At 47.1% G+C, this 15,996-nt stretch overlaps 1 protein-coding gene across 1 annotated transcript; it reads right to left on the reverse strand.

Annotated features, from left to right (window-relative positions):
• Positions 1 to 1,950: 1,950 nt before the first annotated feature.
• Positions 1,951 to 7,140, reverse strand: ANP32A (acidic (leucine-rich) nuclear phosphoprotein 32 family, member A; the record flags this gene model as incomplete). The annotated part of the gene is made up of 7 exons (XM_009995142.1): positions 1,951 to 2,211; positions 2,353 to 2,413; positions 3,383 to 3,480; positions 4,958 to 5,044; positions 5,263 to 5,461; positions 6,678 to 6,800; positions 6,954 to 7,140. Coding segments are annotated over 7 exons (817 nt in total), but the record flags the coding sequence as incomplete, so codon positions are not given.
• Positions 7,141 to 15,996: the final 8,856 nt, after the last annotated feature.

Below are 15,996 nucleotides of genomic sequence, written 5' to 3' on the forward strand. Positions count from 1 at the left end.
CGGTTCCTGGCTACGAGGGAGCAGTCTGCCCAGCTGGATTTCCTCTTAGAAAAACCCAGCCCAACAAAAAACCCCACCCTACACAAGCACTTCAGGATAGTGCTGCTCCCCATCAACCAAAAAGGTGGTTTTTTTCCCCAAAGAGATCCAGTGAAGAAGACCCTCCCCAGCTTCTCAAGCCCTTGCACTGCACAGAGACTCCATTTTGAGGACAGAGAATGTGCAACTTGCTCCTCCACCTTCAACACACAACCCACTCACCAGAGACATGGCTCTGGACTGGCACTAAGTCACAGCCAACAGCCCTTAACTTTGCTGCCCAAAACTCCCAGATAAACTAACCCCAAACTCACAGGCTGAACCACAGCACCGCCCTCGCACCAAGGCAATCCAGATTTCTTCCTTCTGGGCCTGGATAAACAGGGGACAGGATTAAACAGCAGAAGTGAACATGCTTTACTGCAACAACCAGGAGAAACCCTCATTCTGACAGAAAAATAGCATTACTGTTATTTGTACTCAAGCCACAACCTCTCCCTTGGTTTCACCCCACCGTGGCTAAGAGGAGGTTTTCATGGAGCAAAACAGATCATCAGCCTACTAAAAATACCAGGGAATTGACCAGAGTAGCTCAGTAAATGCCTTTTCTGAAAGGTATGCCATTCCTTCCCAGTGGCCCATTTTACTCAAATAAGCCACAGAAAAAATTGTATAAAAAGATTTATTGAAATTCATCAATGACAAACAGACATAAAACTCAAAGTTTGGCTCTTCTGGGAAAAAAAAACAAAAACCAAAACAACAACAAAAAAAAAACAAACCCAAAAAAACTGTTGCAAATGTATTTATACAGATGAAATATTGACTAGGAAATACAAGTCACTTCTAAAGCTATTTTAAAGAGGGATATGAAAGTAAAACTGTACATTCACTAGGTATTTTTCAGTCATTTTACTGACTTCCACTAGGTAAGAAAATACAATTTTGTATTAGTATCTCGTGCTTGAGTGTATGAAAAGAAACCTCCTACCCTACATGCTGAACTGCCTCCTGTATTTAGGTTTGTAAAAATTTTCAAAGTATATAGCACAAGTGGAAGTAGTTTCTCATCACTTAAAATTGACTAGGTGTTATATATTACAGACCAAAATAGTACACACCTTATTTAAAAGGGTTGAAACATTTTGTTTTTTATTACAATTGTCAAATTCATTTCACTAGTAACTCAGGAATTAGAAACACTTTTTATATATATTTATATATATATATTTCAATGCCTGCCATTTTCAGTGTATTGGCTATACCCTAGCCAAAAAAACCCCAACAACCAACCCAAAATAAAACCCAAAAACAAACAGAAAGGAAAAACACACAACACACAGGGCAGGGAGGGAGAAGGGGGGGATTGCAAATTCACCCCACAAACCAGATTTAAAGGAACACCCCCCCCCAAAAAAAAAAGCCCCAACAAAACCAACACCCCAAAAGAAACCCCAACAAAAACATTTGGTCACTATTTACAAACTGCAAAAGAAAAGGTACCTAGAGAAGCAGGGAAAGCATTGGCTGAAAATGGCAGTCATTCATGGACAGGCAACAAAGAAATCACTTGCTCCAGATGCCATTCTCACCCCCGTTGCTGTGGAGGGATGGATGCTCTCAACTCACAGCATCCCCCCCAAAAATGCTGACAATGTATTTAGTGACTGGCAGCAGTGGAAAAATCCCAACAACCAAGTCTATTCAGCTGCCTCCAAAGAGAGTCTTGTCTGCTTGGGGTATCATCCACTCATCTTTGGAACTTTTTTTATGTCTTGTTTTGAAAGATGGCAAACTATCCACTCCAATAATAAGAAACAAATTACCACTTGGTTTATACTTACTATTGCAGTTACAGGGACTGAGAGAGGGGTGAAAAGAAAACAATTTAAAATGAATAGGAGGAGGAGTGGCAGTAAAAATAGTATTTTATTCCCTTGCCCACCCAGTCTGCTTCTCCCTCTCGTTCCCACAGCAACATTACAATCAGGAGGAAAAAGAAAAGGGGGGGGGAAGAAAAAAAAAAAAAAAGGTTGGGGTGTGGGGAGGGGAAATACAGGGTAAAAACAGTCAAATCACAATAGGAAATTTTCAAAATAGGTTATTCAGTTTAGTCATCTTCATCCCCTTCGTCTTCGGGTTCTCGTTTTCTCTTCTGTCCCCGCTCTTCATCTAGGAAACAAAACAGCACAGGACCCTGTGAGTGCTGCTGAGGAGCTGAACAAGTTCAGCAAGCTGCTTCTTCAGCAATAAAAGAAATTAAAATTCTTTCTATATTGTTTATCTCTAGCAAAAAGCAGGTTCCTGCCATACCGGGCTCTTCTTCGTCTTCGTCGTCGTCGACCTCGCCATCGTTGTAGCCTTCTTCATCCTCCTGGGGTGAAAAAATAAAAAAAGGGAGGATAAAAAATGTCAGTTTGAGTGCAGGCCTGCTCACAGTCACAGATTTGCAGATATTCAACAGAATTTTACAACAAAGTCCTTGAAGCATCTTAAACAAAACCCAAACAAAAAGGCAGACGCTTCCCACGCTCTTATGTAAGTGCAGGTTTTTTCGCTCCAGAATAACTGGACTCTGGCCCAAGTTTCACTGCAGAAAATCAGAAACAATCAGAGCAACCACTTCTGGCTTCAAGGCTGCAGCGGGAAAACAGCCTCATACTTTATGCCAATAGCTGCAAATTTTGTTATGATGCCCTGAGCTTAGCAAGATGGCTGGTCAAGAGGAGAAGATATGTTTTGGGGACAAAGAGGGTTAAAACATGGGCAAACGCCTCCAGGAGCTGCTGTTGGTTTTGGGAACAGGCTGACCAACCCTCCAGGAGTGGCAGTTCAGTATCAAAGACTGCTTGGCCAGAGGACAGACCACACAAACCTCCTACAGCCCAATTTTAGCCCCATTCCCTGTGGTTGTGCTGACAGCAGAATGTGAGCAGGCTGTGACCAGCTCATCACACCCCACACACAGGAGCTGTGCTGCACTGAGACTCTGAACATCCTGGAGAACCACCAGGTACCTGCCCAAGGAGGAACCTTACTCTGAAAGCACAGGGGCAGTAGCTCTTGTACCCCTCTCTTGGGGGCAGAGGCTGTAACCCTAGCCCTGCACAGACACTACAAAGTGGGTCTGATGGCATGTTCTGACAGCCCAACATCCAGAAGGATTTCATGTCAGTGGTCACTAGATGGCAGCTGGCTCTTAGACAGGCACGCCTCAAAGCCACCCCCAGCCAGGCTTCTCAAGATAAAAAGTACTTCACTTACTGAAACCCTCCAATATTTGGTTCATTTCTTGGCCACCTATTCCCACTCCACACCCACTATTAACTGCATAAATCCTTACCTCTTCCTCTCCACTCACATCCTCCTCTTCTCCTTCCTCCTCTTCCTCCTCGTCTTCTTCATCTTCTACTACCTGAGCATCATCATCATACTCCTCTTCTGTAGTCAAACAAGATTAACCACTTAGACATTTGAAGTTTACTTTTCTCCCCCAAACATTGCCACCTGTGACCTCCTACCCACACAGGCAGGAAACTGAAAGCCCTGCTTAAGGGCAGGACAGAATCAAAGGCAGCTCCCCAGCTGCCAGACAGGGCTAGATGCCATCCTGTGCCTCTCCTGCCTGGAGACAGGGTAGTGTGGCAGCTGCACCCATGGTCTGAGCTGCTCCAGGGCTGCAGGAGTCTTGACAGAAAGGCACAGCAGCCTCAAGACTGCTTTAGGTTCAGCTGCTCCCCTTCCCACTACTAATATGAATTTCTGAGCCCGTGGGACACTTGCACCTCTTCATCTGCAAGTGTCCACCTGCTCCCACCAGGGGTAGAGCAGAACTTCGCAAGCCAACCATGCACTGGGAACTGTCCCCGAGCGATACAAGAAGGCCACACGTCGTCCATCTTAGGGGTTTGCAATCTCTTTTTCAAGAGGAAAGAGATCAAATGCAACTAGCCCAAGCAACAAACCAGATATTGTATTTCCATGCTGCAGGAATGGTGTTTTGGAGCTTTTCATGCATCTGAACCCAGGCCCAGACTTGTGCTCCGAGGAGAAGAGCCTGTCCCTGCGGAACCTGGCTGGATGCAGCAGGCTGCCAGGCCCTGTGCAGCCCCTCTCCCCAGAGCTCACACTCAGCACTCGAGGGAAAACTGCAAGTCCAGCTATTCTGCTTTTGCTGTGCAGCTGGGTTTGGAGTCCAGCAAATTCTCCCACTCAGCCGGATGCTCAGCAGCTGCTGTGCGGCCGCCTCGAGTGCAGCAACAGCCCCTCCGGCGCATCGGGGCCCGTCCTGCCTTCCCCCAGCACTGAGAACTTGCTCGCTGCTCCTTCCACAGAGCTTGCCCCAGGCAGACCTCAACGGACACCCCCTCCTCTCTTCTGCCCCAAACCAACCAGCTCCCTTTGTCCTCAAGGAGCAGCTGCAGTCTCCTGTTAATGCCTTGGCTTCTTGATTCTTGACTCGGCTACTTGCTCTATGCCCTACCTGGTTCTTCATCCTTCCTTTCTCCATCAGGATCTACACAAATGCTCATACTTCCCTGCTCATACTGTTTCTGGAATACTGCAGCGTGTCCATGCCATCCTTTCTTACCCAGCTCTTCCTTACGTCCTCTTCCCCTGGGGTTTACTGTTCCCTGAACTCTTTCAGTGTCTTCCTCCTTCTTCTGGCCCCTTATCTTCTACCACCTTTTCAGTCAGTGCCTTTGACTACAGACACAGCTGAGGAAGTAGCTCCTTCAGGCCCTGCCCAACTCCTTTTCTCTTGTTCCTTCACTGAGATACTTCTGCTTTACATCAGTCAGAAGGAGCTGCTGAGGACACCCTTCTCCTGCCAGCAAGTCAGAGCTGGAAGCAAAACGTACCATGCAGGGTATCAATCTTACAACTGACATACACCAAGTAGCACAAACTCAATTACCATCTTCATCTTCCTCCTCGTCGTCTAGGCCCTCCACGTAGCCCTCTGCGTCAGAGTCCGGGGCTTCTTTGTCATCCCAATCTTTCACTAGGGATAAGACTGAGAAAGCAGCTCTTTCAGGCCCTGCCCATCTCCTTTCCCCTCGCTCCTTCAGAGGACACTGAGGTACTTCTCCTTTACACCAGTCAGGAAGGAGCTGCTGAGAACACCCTTCTCTTGCCAACAAGTCAGAGCTGGAAGCAAAATGTACTAGGCAGCAAATCGATCTCTTAACTTACAGACACCAAGCAGCACAATTCTCTTACCATCTTCATCCTCCTCCTCATCATCCAAGCCCTCCACGTAGCCCTCTGCATCAGAGTCTGGGGCCTCCTTGTCATCCCGATCGTAGCCATCGAGGTATGTGAGTTGTGGGAGAAGCTTGAACACATTTTCTCTGTAGTTGTTCAAGTTGGTTACCTCGCAGTTGAAAAGATCTAGACTCTTCAGGTTTTCTAACTTTTTCTGAAAAAATATAAAAGGAGAAGTCTCTGAAGTTCAGGGTTACAGTAACTCCCTACAGAGCAGAGAACGCAGCAGCAGCCAGAGTTCACATGCTCAAGAGCTTCCCGTGTCAAAAGGGGCGTTTTTGTCTCTGGCCACTGGGTTGGTGTGGAACAGAGACCTGTGCTGCCTGCCCAGTGCTGCCTTGGCACCCCAGGAGGGGACGTGCTCCCTCTCCAGCTCAGCATCTCACAAGGAGAATGAAGTTTGGAAAGAGGCAACATGCAAAATCACACGTGCTGCCAGGAGCCCAGCCAAGGATAAGTACTAGTGCATCCCAAAAAGCATGAGGCCAGATATTGCAGGCAGGTGTGCTTAAACTGTAACAAACAGGTTCTTCTGTGGACACAGGAATTTTGCTAACAGAGATTTTTTTAAATTTGAATGATCGTATCTTAGCTTTTGAGAAAATGAAAAGAAGGACAGGAATTCAATTCCTGGTTTTCTTCCTTTTTTAAAGTTTTTGAGGAGGTGGTCTGCATTGCACACTGCACTCTGAAGTGCCAGCAAGAAAAGCAGAAGCACCTGAGGATTTGTGTCAAGTAGTATGAAGTATGTCCCTTCTGGAGTTTATTGTGTAGACCAACAGGTACAGCAAGAAGACAATAAGCCTGAAATAGGTGGCAGTTACAATCCCCTGTCTCATCTGTTTGCTACATGAGTTTAACTGCTCTGCTCTCCTCTTCTGGGGGGAAAGGAGATCCAAGATGGACTCATTTGAGAACTGCTCCTTGAGACACCTTGAGTATAAAGTGTTTGGGAAATATGCATGAGCTGAAACTCTTCATTTCTGGAAAGCAAAGGACACACATACAAAAAACTAGAAAATGGCAGTACCAGGATTGACACTTAGATGCTTTTTGGAACTGCAACCTGACAAACTTCATCTCAGCACTTGAAGTAAGAAGCATAATGACCTTGAGTAGCAGAGGTGCAGGACACCAGCAGGACAGAGTTGGGAGCTCAGCAACCTCTGCCCAGCCCTGGGGCCACTAGAGGGAAGCAGCTGCTTGAGCCGCCAGCCAGCCCCAGGGCAGCTCTGCCCCATGCACCCTGGGTGGAGAGATAAGCCCCCAAGACACTCCACTACCAGTTGCTTTGGACTTATCAAGCCTGAACACCACCTCTACTCATCACAAAATAGGCCTTGATCTCACCCCATGCCACATCAACTTACCAGAGGTTCTATTGTACCGAGATCTTTTAGTTTGTTGCCGCTTAGATTTAGATACGTGAGGTTCGGACACTTCTCTGCCAACACTTCCAGTCCTCCTGAGATTCTGTTGTCGCTTAGCTCAAGCTAAAAAGCACAGAAACACCTTGATTTTTAGTGCAAACAGGCATCCCAAAGCAGTTTGGTCAGCTAAATCACATTATTTTCATACAAACAACCATTCTACACAGGCAGTGCAGTGCAGAGAGGGAGGGAGAGGGCACAGGACATTTTATTTACCTTCTTAAGTTTGTTTAACTTTGGTAAGTTTGCAACTGAGGCTAAGCCTACGTTGATTGTACTCAAGAATTCCAGCTCCTCAAACTCATCTGTAAGGCCTTCGATTTTGCCTTCGCATGACCTACAGTTGTCAAGGACGAGTTCTTTAACCTGGAAAAAGAACAATGCAAAACGTGTGTAAGATGTTCTGCGTGGAGGAGAAAGATTTCACTCCCAAGCAAAGGATGACACAGATCAGGCGAAAAATGAAAGGTATTCCAGTAAGCTGGCAAGTGTGCCAAAGGTTATTTGCAGTGCCTGATCCCTACGTTTGCTGGCGTGCCAGGTTAGCAGTGTTTCAGGAACAGGTATTTGCCCTTGCTCTGCCTGCCCACCTCTGTGCTGTTCCATAAATGGAATAAACTGCTCAAAACCATGAATCCTGGCCCAAACGAGTCGGTTGTTAGAATTGTTGTTCATATTAAAAATATGAAAACAAGCTATTTATTTTTATAAACTAACATGAAACTCTGATGGTCCATACAACTCATGTGTTATTACAACATATCATCAGTTGGTAAAATAGCTTCTCTCTGCATGCAAAAATTATTGGAGCTTTTCAACATCACTGGCTGCTCAGTCCTGAAACCTGAAGCAGGTACTGGTGATCCTAACCTGGGTCTGGCTGGAACCCTCCACCCTCAGCCCCCATCTTTACAGCAGCTTGATGTACTTTAGGGGAAGATGATCTCTACAAAGGCAACTCCCTCTTGGGGAATGACAAAGGATGTGTCGGATGATGCTGGCAGGGGAGGTTCAGAGCACAGAGCTGCTGCTGCTCCTTATCTCCCTCGGCCTGTTGCAGCAGGGAGGCTGGAAGGGAGAGGTGGAGATAATGTCCCTGTGGGGCCCAGCAGCACAGGACCTGCCTGACAGCCTAAACTGGGCAGCCCCAGGGGCGTGGACAGCAACTCTCTGTTCTGTTGGTTTTTTTTTTTAAACAGAGTGCTGCTCTTTGTGCAGGTGTTGTCTTCAACCACAAAACAACAGCATCAATGCAAAAGAGCCCATGAACATGCCCCACTCTGACTAAAACTGCTCCTTGTCACCCTAAAGCCAGGTCAGACGTGCAGGATTCAAGCCCCTTAATAGCCAAGATGAGTTTTCCTGGGCTCTGGAGAAGCTCCACCATGGAGGACTGTGACTGCACAGGAAAGGCCCACGCTTACAGGGAACATTCAAAGAATTCCTGGGTGTCATTTCTCCCCTATAAAATACTCTGGGAAGCCCATCCTTCTTTGTGCCCTGCCCTGTGCTGTGCTGGAGCTTTGTTTCCAGGTTTGGAAAGGGAGAAGGTGCTGAGGATGGGATAAAAGGAGCCTGCAAGAGTAGAGCAGGCAGAAACATGGAGCAATTCTTCAGTTCACACCAAGGACAGTACATATGCAAATATTTAATTTTCTTAATTTTTTTTATTACTGTAATTCTGCTGCACAGAGAAGAATCCTATGTAGCTTTATAGCTCCAAAGAACATCCCTACATATCTAATTAAATCCCAGGCACTGAAGTCAATAGAGAAGTCAGCCCAAAGCAACAAAAGAGCACAAGTGATTCATTGAGAGTAGGAGGACCAGCGTTAGACAGGAAACATTTTCCAACACTTTACAATTTTCCTAGAGGAATTATGATAGGGAATGACTACACATAAGTCTTCCAGAAAAATTTGGGGCTGGTTAGAAGAAACCAAAGACCAAGTCAAATGTTCCTGCTCCCACACAGATCTATTCCACTGGAGGGGGAAAAGAAAACCCCCAAAACCAACAACAAAAACCCCTCTTTGCTTCGAAATTTGGACAGCATAGAAGTCCTTTTAAAGGCAAGTGTGTATCTTCATACTGTAACAGCACTTAAGTATCAGGATCCTCCAGTGAGATCAATTTGGGGACATACACAGTTTTCTCAGTCATCTGCTTCACACACACACACACATCTCCCGCCAAAAAACAAATGTAAAAGGGAAAACCCAGCCCACAGAGCTGCTGCACTCCCCTCTATCTGCATCCCTGCTCACCAGCACAGGAGGCCCATGCAGGCCCTGTTATCTCCCTTGGCCAGCGAGGTGGCTGCTCTGAGGCAGCACCCACCTAGGGACACATCTGGGAGGCAGAAGGGTGAAGGAACACGGCGCAGAGCCGCCCTGGCGCTGGCTGGAGAACCCTGGGCTATGTCTCTGCCTCATCCTCTCTGCTAAGGAAGTTTGCAGGAGCACACATGGGAAGATGGAGGAAGGTGGGAGGGAGTTCAGGGAAGGAAAGTGAAGAGGAAAAGGAATAAAGCTTCCTGAGGGGTAGAGATTTGAGGGGGGGCAGTGGGGGGTGGATGTAGCCATGGGTGCAGAAGGAAAACCCTTTAATATGGTAACTGAGGAGCCCAGCAGCTTTTGCTTTTAGTTTGCTCTTTTTAGGGCAATACAATTGCTGTTTCTTCTCTACTGTTCATAAAACTTGGTTTGATGAGAACTGCAATGCTCTCTTCTTCTCTGCACCAAGACACTGGGCAAAGGTACAGTCAAAACGACTGCTGGGGGAAGAAGCTATTATGGAATAAAACCTGCCAGGTTTGGAAGTGGTAGAAAGCTCGGTGGAATCAAAAAGCTCATTTAGGGAACGAGGTCCTAATGCTGTGCAAGTGCAACCACAGCCATCTAACTTGGGTGCTCCTGTGGTCAGAGGTATTTTATCACACTGAATCGCTTCTGAAACGATGTGACTGCACAAAATAAAGCTCAAGTCAGAATTAAAATGGCTTGATGTCCAAAGAGGAAAACGCACGTGTGCAGAAGGAGGATGAAATGGGGCTGGTGGGGCTGCTCCCAGCTCCACTGCCACGTGCACACTCCCTGCTGCATCACCCCCAGACCTCCTGCACACAGTACAAGCAGCAGGAACCACCACCAGCTTATGCAGTTTTTTGTAAGTATTTAAATCACCTGCAGCTCTTTGCCCACAGCCTCCAGCCTTGTCCGTCTTGCTCTCACTTGCCATCTCCTCCTTAAGACCTCACTGGTTTGAGTCATCCACTGAGGCAACCCCATCCACCCTGGGAGAGGACACTGCTCCCCAGGGCTCCTCTGAGTAATTGACAGAGCACTTCTCCAAGGCTCTGGGTGATGCACAGAGGTCTCCTCTCAAGCCTTAGGACCCTTGTGAGGATGCTGGGCCTCATCCAGGCACACCACAGCCTTGAACAGCCAGGGAGCACATAACTGTGTCAGTATGCAGAGAGGGAGAAGTAGAAAGGTGACCTCAGTGAAGCTACATGCCATCTCACACAGCTCACTGCCACAAAAGCCTGACAGAAGGGCTAAAAAGCTATTCCTCATTTGTTTTTCAGGAGTCTTTGTGATATTAAGGAAAATTCCAGCTTCTGAATCACTCTCCAAACATCTCCTGAACTCCCCTGAAAACAGACAGCAACACTACAATTTTTGCATCTCTTTCCTCATATTCTGCCACCAAAACCATGGAATAAACCTTTGTCTGATTCAAGTCACCTGGGTGAGCACCCTTTCCAAGCCCTGTAACGTACCTGAATGAGATGAGTGAGACCTAGTTGGTCTGAATCAACTCAGTTTTATCACCACAGACAGACACAAAGATGAGCAATCAGAATTAGGGAGGACAATGTGAGCCTATTTGGATAGAGAGGCTAAAGGCAAAAGTGTCCTCAGCTGATTTGTGTTTAGCAACAAAGACAAGATGACACATCCAACCTGCAGCAGTTGTATGGTTAACTTTATCACTGTCTACACCACAACACAAGCCAATCAAAGCACTAATTGGAGTAAAGACTAATAGAAGTCCAAGACAAACCACACAGCCCATGCTTACCTTCCCAAAAAACTGCTACATCCTGAGAAACAGTGGAAGAGCAACATACCACAGGTAACAATCACCACTGGTCACACCACGATACTTACCTAAACAAGAAGGTGAAGGTCTGGCTGGAAGCCTAGCACACAGATGGTACGATACTTACCTAAACAAAGGTAAGTCTGGTAAAGGTCTGGCTGGAAGCCTAGCACACAGATGGCTGGGTTGGTTCCCATTGTACCTCACCATGTCTGCGACAGCATTTAGGATAAAGCACCATCAGGTGCTTGGGTTTATTGCACGTGGCACAAGCTCTTCTGGCCCAGCCTGCCATCCTGCCTGTCCCCAGCACGCTGGGGTGGCTGAGGGCTCAGCGGGTGCCATCTGCTCCAGCAGGTGCTTCCTGGTGCCTCCTCTGCTCTGTGGTTTGCTGCTTCAGGCCCTGGCACAGCAGATCACTGCGGCTCCAACCAGCTCTTCAGACTGTGCCTTGGACCTGCTCTTCTCCTTTGGTCATCCCAGTTTCCATTTCTGGTAGTCCCAGACGCTTTCAGCACGACATCACACCTCTGTTCACTGTGGATTACAGCATCCCTCATGTCTCTTCATGACCTCCACATCACTGCCTGCTCCACAACCAGGGCTCTGCTTCCCAGGATGGTCACTGCCCTGAGCTGTGCTCCCAAGTGCACACACAACATCCTTAACGTAACCATGGGCTGTACTATGGGGCTCCAGCCTATTCCTAGGGCCAGGCCACCTGCAGGCAGCCACTGGATTTCACAGGAGTCATCACAAGGGACATCTGGGACTCAGTCACTGTGCAGACCTTCCCCTGCCTCCCCTTCCCAGAGAGGCAGCTGCTCCAGCAGGGACTGTGCTCCTGAGTTATCGACACACAATCCATGGAATATAACAACACACAGTTATTAAGCCACATGTTACCACCTTAACTTTCACTCTGCATTTCCATTCTAACAGGTGAAAAAGGCGAAACCTCTGCCTCAGAAAGCTACATCCCAGGGGCAGGGAGATCCATGGACTTGGGACTAAGTTCCCAAATTCTCATCTGTAAAGGTGAAGGCTTAACAAGGTGATGGAAGCACACAGTTGTGAGTATCATTGTACAAGATAAAAGGCTAATTTACAAGTACAAATACCTTTCTGCTGGCGTTACAAGCAGGAAGAGCACAGGCTGCAACTTCTCCTTTTCAGCACAACGGGCCAGATGCTTTTGAAGTGCACATTGCATTCGGTGCCTCTAGGACAGGAATATCCCACTATGTGGCATTTTTATTGAAAAAAGCAGGTGAAGATGAGGGTGTTAACTCTGCCTTGCACTGCTCTCAACCAAATGATCCAGGGAAGCATTGAGAGTTGTTCTTCATAGCACTTAATGCAATGGAAACCCCATTTGGAGGAGGGCAAAGCTGTGGAGAGGTGGGAAGGGGGAACAAGGGAAGCCTGTTGTGGTCAGTGGAAGCCAAGTCAAAATTACTTTTGAAAGCTGAGACAGTCTTATTCTCTCTCAGATCCACAAACGCTTCTTCAAGACACTTGGGTTTCTGACTTTGGGAGTTTCTTGGTCTCAAAAGCCTGCACAGTCCATGCAAAGCCTTGCATCACTCCACAGTAAAGAATGACTGTTGCTGTCTGCTGTAATCAGACTACCAAGAGTTGCATCCTCCAAGTTCCTGTACCGTATCTGAGGTCTGTACCCACACAGAACTGTGGATCTTTAAGCAGACATGGGTCTCCTTAGTTTTCTATTCCACTACATTTGTGCAGCAAGGTTTAAGAGAAGCCAGCCCTCCACAGTCACCATCTTCTCATTCCTTGGGGAAGGAATGGGTTTGACCAGGCTGAAAGTAAAGACCAAGTCTTGCAGGAGCCCATCATTCATGCTGAGCTCCATAGTCATGGTAAGGATATAGAATCATAGAATTATGTAGGTTGTAGGGGACCCTTAAGATCATTGAGTCCCACTGTTAACCTAGTCCTGCCAAGCCCACCACTGAACCATGTCCCACAGCTTTTAGATACCTCCAGGGATGAGGACTCCACCACTGCTCTAGGCAGCCTGTACCAGGACCTGACAACCCTTTGGGGAAGAAAATTTTTCCTAATATCCAATCTAAACCTCCCCTGGGCAACTTGAGGCCATTTCCTCTTCTTCTGTTGTTACCTCATGTTCTCCACATTCATGTTACAAGCTTCCTTCCAAGTTACTACTGGAGGAGATGAACATTGCATGAATTTCCATTTCAGATCCTATCTGGAATGCGACAAGGCCAAAATATGCTTGAACAAACAGCTTACCTAATACCTTGGGCTAACAAAGCTTCTCTGAAGGCTACAAGACATGTTGCAATTTCTGCTCTATGACCGTCACCAGAAGGTAACCAACCTGAAGAACCGAGCTTTTTTGAAAAATAAAGACAGCACCACATGCCAGTTGCCACCTGCATTCAAGATGGATCTTCAGCCACATCAAGGCCCCCTGTGATAGAACCTCAAAGCAGAGCCAGGCCACACAGAATGCAGCATCTGGAAACCACGAGACAGAGGAGCACAGAACAATCTCTAGCCCAAAGCAGAGCAGATACTGGGCTGCTCCACATCAATTAAGATGCAATTCCAGAGCTGCTCAGCCCTTCCAGCTGTTTGGGCTGTGCACCCTCCTACCTCTGGCGTGCTGTCTGCAGGCAGGGAGGCAGGTGCCACTGCACTCGCTGTGCTGGCTTGGTGCCACAGGGGATTCCCCTTCCACAGGGCAATCCTCAGCTGCTCCTGGGTAGCTCAGCATCACCCACTGGAGATGCTCAGGAACGAGGATCTAGCCACAAACAGAATGAAATATAACAGGGATGGGGAATTCCAATAGCTTGGCATCCTCTTCCTCCCCCAAAGTACACATGTGAAAACCAAACCAGAATAAAGGCACCAACCACAGGTGACGGCAGCAAAGTTTTTTTTTCCTTATCTAACCAACCTCTGATTTTGACACAGCACTTCGAGGCTTTATTATGAGTATCTGAAATGAGATAAATTGATTTAACTCACTTACGTGTCTTAAAACTAGTTAGCCAACAAACATTTACCTTGCACAGGCTCTAGTCATTGCTGCAGCACAAAAAGAATCTGCAAATTCCACGGCAGGGAGAAACACTGAGCAAAAAACTGCCACGTACCACAAACCACTTCCCTTGAGGCAGGGACAAGATATCAAGCAGCCAGAGTGCTTGAGAGTCGTGTTAGCAGAGGCAGTGACTGACAGCTGGGAAGGACTGGATGGGATTCATATCCCTAGCTTGTGATTTGAAGCAGTGCTCCATTACCCCCACCTCAGACACCAGGTACAAGGACAGAGCCTCACGGCGGCTGAGGCCCAGGCGCCTCTCAGGACTCCAGAGCAGTCTAGGCTGAAGTTTACAGGATGTCCCCCAGGCACTCTCCCCACATCTGAACAAAGAGGTCCCTTCACTCTGGAACCCTTCCACACCCATCAATTCACAACCCCTGAACAACACAGCTCCCAGCACAGCCGCTTTCAACTGTGACTGGCTCCAGTTCAAGCAGTTTTGCCTATTTTACCCCCATTCAGCTGAGCTGGAACTCCAAACTCTTGCAATGAGGCCATGTGAAACTACTCCTGGACCATAAAATTCATCTAGGGTTTCTCCAAATGACACAACCCCTTTCAAACTTTAATTCCTCACCTCCACCTCTTTCTGGGAAGCTCCCACCCATGCAGCTAAACACTCCAGGGGAGGGTTTTAGAAGCCCAAAGTTGAACTTCCAGTACCAGTTCTGGTGCCTCGTGTGCTTCACCACAAGTAGCAATACACACAGACATTCATGGATTCCAGTGCTGCTGTCCATAAACTACAATGCCAAGGTTCTCACACAGGTTGACTCTGTAAACTCTTCCCTAGCAAGCACTTTGTACTTGGTTTAGTTGACCCAATGATTAAGGGATGAAGAAACTTGGATTTACTCCAAATGAGGGTCCCACCAAGGAATTGCATGACAATACTTGCTCAGGGGTCAAGAACAATCCAGTGACAACACAGGCATGCTAGTGGACATCTGTCACAGTCTGGACTCAAGCTTGTTAAGTCACTGTACCAAGTACAAAGCACTGCCTACAACAGCCCCCTCCTGAAGTCCCCTCCAGCTGGGCTCTGGTGTTGTTAACTCCCACAAGGATGAGGAGCCCAGTTACTGTTCTCCTACTGCTGCCCACTCAGCATGTCTGGGGGACCCTGCCTCACCCCTACCCTGGCAAAGGGAGCAGGGGAGAAGATAGCACATTTTTGTTGGTTTGGTTGGTGGTTGGGGTGTGTGTGTTGTTGTTCTTTAAAATCAAAGCTGCTCTGTGTTCAGAGACAGCTTAAGGCTGCTTGCACAGCTCAGAAAAATTCTGTCTCAGCAGCAATTCTTTTTCTACTCTCTAAAATTTTACACTGCACAGCTATAAACCCCAAGAGCAACAGAACTCCAACTAATTTCATGTCCCTTCACTCTGTTCTGTAAGAAACTAAAGATCCAAGTGAAACACAGAAGTGGCAGAAGGGTAAAGTCTTGGCAATTCTATGTTCTTACACTCTAATTATCTAAAAAACTTCCAGAATGAATAATGTACTGTTGTCTTTCTCAAAAAAAAAAATCCCCCCCACCCAAGAAACCCCATGAGTCACATAAATATCCTTTCATACATTTACAAGGGTCACTATGGCCATATGCATATGCAGCACACTAATTAATAGATGGAGAACACACCCAGTGACACAGAAAGCTGCTTCATTCAAAAGCTTTTGGGTTTGTTTCTACTGTTGGCAGCACAACTCCACGAAAACTCCAAATATTTCTTTACAAAGACTGTTTCAAATACTTAAGTTTCGTGACCTTTGTGTTAAGTTTTTTTTTTAATATTCACAGCAGTGTTGCCTGCTTCTCCCTCTTCTGCAGATGGTATCACAGACCAGCAGAGCACTCACTCTGCCCCTGGCTGGGGCGGGCAGCTGCAGCTCCACCTCTCGGTTGCTTTTTATTTGAGAAACCAAGTGCCTGGTATCACATCCAAAGGGCTTTCCATTCACTGCCAGCTATTACCAAATGAAACAGAAGCAAAAGGTGAGATGGCATCACACCTTTCCCTGGAAAATCCTTCATTTGGGAATGTTCAGCA

The sequence above is a fragment of the Chaetura pelagica genome, unplaced genomic scaffold (genome assembly GCF_000747805.2).
Source record: "Chaetura pelagica isolate M959 unplaced genomic scaffold, ChaPel_1.0 scaffold833, whole genome shotgun sequence".
NCBI lineage: Eukaryota > Metazoa > Chordata > Aves > Apodiformes > Apodidae > Chaetura > Chaetura pelagica.